Source organism: Pteropus vampyrus, unplaced genomic scaffold, assembly GCF_000151845.1.
Source record: "Pteropus vampyrus isolate Shadow unplaced genomic scaffold, Pvam_2.0 Scaffold135, whole genome shotgun sequence".
Classification (NCBI taxonomy): domain Eukaryota; kingdom Metazoa; phylum Chordata; class Mammalia; order Chiroptera; family Pteropodidae; genus Pteropus; species Pteropus vampyrus.
This window is the reverse complement of record NW_011888916.1, coordinates 3,082,401-3,089,340: the sequence shown is the minus strand read 5'-3', so window position 1 is coordinate 3,089,340 and position 6,940 is coordinate 3,082,401. Positions and strand designations below refer to the sequence as shown.

At 33.4% G+C, this 6,940-nt stretch overlaps 1 protein-coding gene across 1 annotated transcript in view; it reads left to right on the top strand.

Moving 5' to 3' along the window:
* STIL (STIL, centriolar assembly protein) overlaps positions 1–6,940 on the top strand; it is a 43,796-nt gene that overhangs the window by 2,327 nt on the left and 34,529 nt on the right. Inside the window, exons 2-5 of the mRNA XM_011367655.2 lie at positions 143–219; positions 3,666–3,773; positions 5,620–5,732; positions 6,035–6,222. Of these exons, the coding sequence (XP_011365957.1) occupies positions 176–219; positions 3,666–3,773; positions 5,620–5,732; positions 6,035–6,222 (453 nt within the window). The 5' untranslated portion in view covers positions 143–175. The remainder of the gene's footprint in view (positions 1–142; positions 220–3,665; positions 3,774–5,619; positions 5,733–6,034; positions 6,223–6,940) is intronic.

Below are 6,940 nucleotides of genomic sequence, written 5' to 3'. Positions count from 1 at the left end.
AGAACCCACAAGCATTTTCTTATTCTATAGATGAAAACAACATATAATTAACCTAATTTTGTCAGTAATTTGTTAATATGTGGTTAAATCATGTTTCTTCTTACTTGTTTTTGTCACTCATTAGTAATATTCTCATCCTTAGGATACTGAACAGTTGAAATAGAATAAATCTATCATGGAGCCTCTATATCCTCTTGCAGGACCCCAGATGAATACCAGGTATAGACATATTTTTACAAAAATTTTTTTCACAGCTACTCACATAACTTGGGAAGGTAGGTTGGAATAGAAGAAAAATACTTTAGAATAGGAAGATCCTGAGTCCGTATCCCAGCTCTGCCACTTATTAGGTGAGTGACCTCGATCTAGTTAATTAAGCCTCAGTTTCCTCATCTAAAGTAAATTGAGGATAGTAATCTCTAACAGAATATTATTGTGAGGGGTTAAATAAGATTACTAAACTAAAGAGTTTGATACATAGTGGGCACTTGGTAAATTTTAATCTTATTCTCTCATTCCCTTATTTTAGTTTCCCAGAGGATCTTTTTATTGATGTAAAATAGTACTAGAATGCTTGAGGCTAAAATTTACATATGTATTTATTTACATCCTAAACAAGTGGGAAAGTGATTGGGTTCTTTCCCTCTCTAAATTCTAATTCCTGGATGGGAAAACTTTCACACTGGATATGCCAAGTTTCCTTAAATGTCCCTAAGCCTTTTCCACTGAAGTGTAGTAGGAGGAGCTTGCCATCTGTTACCTAATTTTCTCATTCTGTTAATACTATGGGACCAGGCAAATTGGCTTGTGTCATTTGCCTCTTTGGATCACTTACTGTTCTTTTCTCCCCTGGGGAAGAATAATTAGTGCTGACATGTGATTTTTTTTTTTTTTTAAAACTAGAATTACATCAGTAAGTTACCTTTATTTTCTATATTATTTTCTTTGTGCCAGATGTTCTTGATGAAGACAATGGAAACATGACCCACAGAAGCTATCATATTTCTTTCACTTAATTTTGGCCTTTCTGTTCTACTGCCACCTCTTATTCTTTGAAAATTTGTCGACTTCTGTTCTCTTTTTAAATTTATTATTGGGTCAAATTTATTCTTTACATTCTAGGTAAGATAATATACCCATTATACCCATGTGATTTAAAGTGATTATTCCTGGTATATTCAACTCTATTTTTTTTTAATTCATACTCAATTCTAGCTTTTTTTGTTTTGATTTGTTTTTAACTGAAACTTCTGGTTTTCAGTAATCTATGGGCTTTAGGGCAGCAATTCTGAATTATTTTCGGGTTTGACTATCTGGTAGTCATGAATCTCATTTCCTAAGAAAAAGCATATATATATACATACACATACATGCACAATTTTACACCCAATTTAAGAATGTTTGTGTCTGCTCTGCCTCCAAAGTCTACTTGTGTACCTTAGATTAAGAAAAAGGCTAATAACAACTTATATTGAAATCTTGCTGTGCCAGGTTTTGCATGCATTATTCTTAATTAATCTTCACAACAAACCTATAAGGTATAAAACTATTATTATCCCCCTCTTTTTGTCTTAAATGAGCAAACTATAGCATAAAGTGGTTAACCAACCTATTCAGTTGATAAATGATATAGCCAGGGTTTAAACCTGATATGACTTCTGCTCTATACTGCAAGGAAGTAAACCTGAAGGTAGTGTAGATTGGGCTCTAAAGGTACTATGGACAACTGGGAGCAAAAAGAAATAGCTAACACTAAGCACTTATAATAAGCCAGGAATTTTTCTAAGCACTTTACATAATAATAGACTCATTTAATATTCAGTATAGCTCTCAGGAGATACTGATATTATCCTGTTTAACTGAGGAGGAAACGGAGGCACACAGACATCGACTAACTTGATCATGATCACACAACTAGCAAATTTTGAAGCCAGATTTCAGACCTGAGCAGTTGATCTTCATACTTTTTGCTTTTAACCTCTGCCATGTCCAGCAAGTGGTAAATCCTGCCATGTCCAGCGCGGCCCTGGAAAATAAACCTGAGTGGGAATGGTGGGAGATTGAGAAAAAAAAGAAGACAGAAAGCAGGGATCAGGAGGTCTACTTCCCACTGGATGGACAATGGCCCAGTTTATTTTTTGCAAGCAGCTTTTATATAGGATCATACAGTTGCTGCTGTCATAAGCAGTTTCTCTAAACCATAGTAACACTGTTTCTTCTGTTTCTCTGAGGCTACATGTTCTCCTGGCCTTCAGCTTATTATCTGTCTGTGGCTATGTTTGTATTATCTTGTTCTCAGGAGGCATTTGTGGAGGTGAAGTAACCCTTGGTTGCCTTCGCAGTTTGCAAGGACCTTGTCAGCTTACAAACTGCTCTCTACAAACCTCTACATCATATTGCCTCTCAGCAATTGGTAAGAATATATTAAATATAGAGACATAGATAAGATGACAGTTTGTCACTTACTAGCTTTGTGACTTTGAACAAATTTCTTAATCTCAGACTATGTCCTCATTTCAAAACAGGGAGATTAAAAATCCTTCTTATAATGAGCTCAAATTAAAAGCTCACAGCTAGGAATGCGGTGCTTAGAATTTGAACCCAGGCTCTAAAGCACTATACCATAGAGCTGGAAGTATAAACTTTGAAATTAGCCACACTTAGATTCAAATCCCAGCTCTGCTACTTAATTGCTATATGAAGTTAGGATAGTTACAATTTGTTATCTATAAAGTGGACAATGAAATGTTTCTGAAACAGTTTTAGTGAGAAACTTACTATGCATAAGTACGTAGTAGGTGATCGGTAGTATTGTGTAGGTGATCAGTAAACTGGGGCTAGTATTTTAGTTGAGAAGCTTCATAGATGACAACACATGAAAGTAAAATTTAGAACAAGATATTCTTTGAGTTCAACTTTTTAACACTTCGACACCATATAAATGCCCTGTTGTAGGCAGCTTACTATCAGAGCTTTTTGCTTTAACTACAGGCAACTCTAGCTGATATTTTTTCCCCCGTCCTTTCTTTTTCATTGTCTTTTTTATTGTGGTTTCCTGTGTTACTCACGTGAATAACTTTGTGACGGTACCCTATATGATTTAATATTGGAACCTTGCTTTATACTGCCCCTAAGAGCTTTGTTGAGAAATTATTATATTGACGTTCTTTTGATGCTTCAGTAATTAAACTTATGTAATCAAGCCCAAGATACCAAATTCGTAAACACGAAAAGATTCTATTAAGTTTTTCTGTTTTTCAGAAATTTATTAGGTGTTATCTAGCAACTATGTAGAAATTAGTTTTGAAGGACAGATTTTAATTTTAAATTTAAATGTAAATTCATGGTTTATACTCATTTTTCTGTTACTTAAAGAGGATTTTATAAGATTAATGCTCCCAGTTCTTTTTTAAAAGCGTGTGCGCATATAAATTTATGTATGCATAAGAAAAAAAAGACAGAAAAAGCTATACCTAAATTTTGAATGCTTATTCTCTTGATAGTGTTAACAAGTGATTTTTTTTCTTTTGCTCTTTAAAAATATTTTTGGCTCTTCTAAAATTAACAAAAATAATCTGAAAAACTCATTTAAAGTAAAACTTTTTCTTATAAAATTTCTACTAAGTATGCTTTTCATTGTGCTTTGATTTGATTTTTTTTTAAAGGTTTACTTCAAGCAGGATGGTACCTTTTTATTTTCCTCCATCAAAATGTGCACTTTGGAACCCAATGCCAATTGGAGATTTCATCTACTTACATCTTAATTATTACAGGTATGTTTCTCTTTTTAAATCAAACCAGTATAAACAGGAGTCAAATAGATGTGTAAGGCAAAATTGATTACTCCCCTCCGAGGAAATAATCCCTTCTGCTGCTTTAATCTGTTCCTTGTGCTTTTGAGAAATAATCTTAATTTCACAGTTAAAATATTCTGTAAACCTGAAGTTCTAAGTATTATAAGAATTCAGAAGAGACAAAAATAATAAAAACTGAAAGCGTTTTTCATCATGCTTTAGCATGATATCTTTGTAGAGCATTGAGAAGACTGAACTGATTTTGAATTAAATAGACTGTTTTAACAGTCTGCCATGATGAAGTAACCGCTTGAGCTAAAGCCGACCCAATAAATAGACCATTTTAGAAGGAATATAAAATACGGTTATGGCAAGATATAGAAGTTTCTGTGTCTTGAAGGAAAGACATAGAAACTTAGGCTTAAAGTAATAGAAAATAGAGATCCATTGAGATTTTTTTATGTAAGGGAGTTACTTGTTGAAAGCAGAATTCTGAGGCTGGATCATTGGAAGGAGAGCTTAGAGTCAGCCTAGCTGTGAGATGATTTTCTATAATCTAAGAATCATAGATTTATGCCATAGTGGTTTAAGGTGCTATGACTGGACTCATACCGCCTAGAGGGTCAAATCCTGATTCTACCACTTCATAAATATGTGACCTCAGTAAAGTAGCCAAGGATCATTTTCCTTATTTATAAAATAAAGATAGTGATACTTATTTCATAGTACTCTTTTAAGGATTAAATGAGACAGACTCTATAAAGTAGCAGTTGGCACAGTGCCTGAGACATAGGAAGTATTCAATAAATGGTAGCTATTATAAGGGCTGAGAGCAGTGTAGCAGTATTGAGATAAAGAGCAAAGAATGAAACGAGGTCATTTTGAAGGAACAGTTGATAGCATTTGATGATCTACTAAATAGAAGAACTAAAGGAAAGATAAAAGTCAAAAAGTATTTAAGTTCTAAACCAGTTGGCAGAGAAGGATGATATAACATTGACAGAAACAAGGGAGAGTCTTAAAGAAGTTCAACTAAGTATTTGTTAGACTTGTTCATTCTTTTCTCTATGTCTGTTAACCTATCTTTTATATTTTCTATTGTTATTTTTCTGTGCTATATTTTGAGTAATTTCTTCCTCTATTCATTTTCTTTTTTGCTGTGCTTAGTTGCCATCTAACCTGTTCATTTAGGTTTTTTTAATTGTGGAAGTATACTGTATATATGAAAGATTGTTTATAACGTATATGCACAGTTTATAGAACAATAATAAACATTTGTTACCTATCTCCAGTTGATTATATAATCCATTGAGTTTTTAATTGATTATATTTTTAATTCTACAAGTTTTTTGTGGTTCTTTTCAAATTCGCCTAGTCTTTTTTTGATAGTGTCTTGTTCTTTGCTCATATTTTAGAGTCTCTTTTATATTTCTTTGAACATTTGAATCATTTATTTATATTCTATGCTCATTAATACTAGTATCTTAAGTCTATAGACAATATGTAAACAAATGGATGTGACTATTTCAATCAAAGTTTATTTACAGAAACAGAAGGCTGGCCTCATAGTTTCTTGCTCTGGTTCATAAAATTAAGCAAATGTCTGGAGAACAGCTATAACTTCAGTGTCTGTTTATTGCAGTTCTGGTTTCTACACAGTCCTCTGTACTCCTTTTACCCAACCTTTGACCCTAGGCTTTCCCTACAGTGGTCTTTTCGTACATTTTTAAAGATGCGTGTGATATTTTAGGCAGCATTTTATGGCAGGAAGGTTTTTTAGGATATCAGATCCTCTGGATTTATAAAAACTTTTGTTATTTTTCAGAAATCCAAAGATTGTGGTAACGGAAAAGACCATTCGACTTGCTTACCGTCATGCTAAACAGAATAAAAAAAATTTGCCTTGCTTTTTACTTGGTTCTCTCACAATAGATGAAGGTAATATACTTTTAAAAAGATGATTTTTATTACTGTAATAGAATTTATGTCTACTGATTCAGCCAATTATTGTAATGTACTTTGTGCTGATTTTCTTTGTTGTATTCCAAGGCTATGAAGATGTGTAAAATTTGACAGTACCCATCACAGACTTTACAGTCTGATCAGGTGGAAGAATATATATCCAAGTCATTTAGTATACTATTAGTATAAACAACGTTTTGTTATAATGTAGGCTTGCTTAGTTGATTTCACAATTTTTATTGGCATGCTGTGTAATAATTGCTGTTTTTGTTCTTCAGATGAAGAAAGTGTAATATTGACAGTAGATCGCTTTGATCCTGGTCGAGAAGTACCTGAATGCTTAGAAAGAACACCTACTGCTTCTCTTCCTGGGGACTTTGTGATTCCATGCAAAGTTTATACTCAAGGACTTTGTTCAAAAGAAATAATAGTTCACAATGAAGATGACTTCATTTCAGCTTTTAAGGTGAGATTTATTGATATTCTTAATTCAGTATAATCAAACTATATTATGTTGCATGATAATAAACCCATATTTAATAATTATTCATAGTAATTTCTGATTGCATGTTTGCTGACCTAAAATGTAATTAAAGGTGATATCTGAGGGCAGAAATCCTAGGTAGATAATATGGATACTGTTCCAGAATAGGAAGCAGTGTGACCAGGATAGCAAAATGCAAGATATGCTCAGGGTGACATTAAGGGTGTATATTTCTACACCCTTTTTTTTTTATGGGCAGTCAGACTGAAGTATTAGTTTGGCCATATTATGGAGAGCCTTGTATACCAGGCTAAGAAATTTGAACTTCGTCGAATGGGCCATATAGAGTCATTGAAAGTTTCTGAAAAGAGGAAATACTCTTAAATCAGGGGTAGTTAATCTGATAGGGCAGATGACTGAAGTCGGAATAGTTAGGCTGTTCATTGCAATATTCGGGTGTGTATTAGACAGGTACATTGTAACCTATAGTAGAGTGGTGGCAGTGAGACTAGAAAGGACACAGTTGGCATGCATGAGCAACTACAGAGGAAGAACTTACTTGATAATTTGGGATAATAAGAAAAGAGTCAGAGGATAGACTTTAGATTTTCTGAGACTGAGTTAGAGTTCTTTACATCCATTTTTCCCCATGTAATATTTATTGGAAGTGACATTCTCTAATAGGAATTTGAAATCCTGC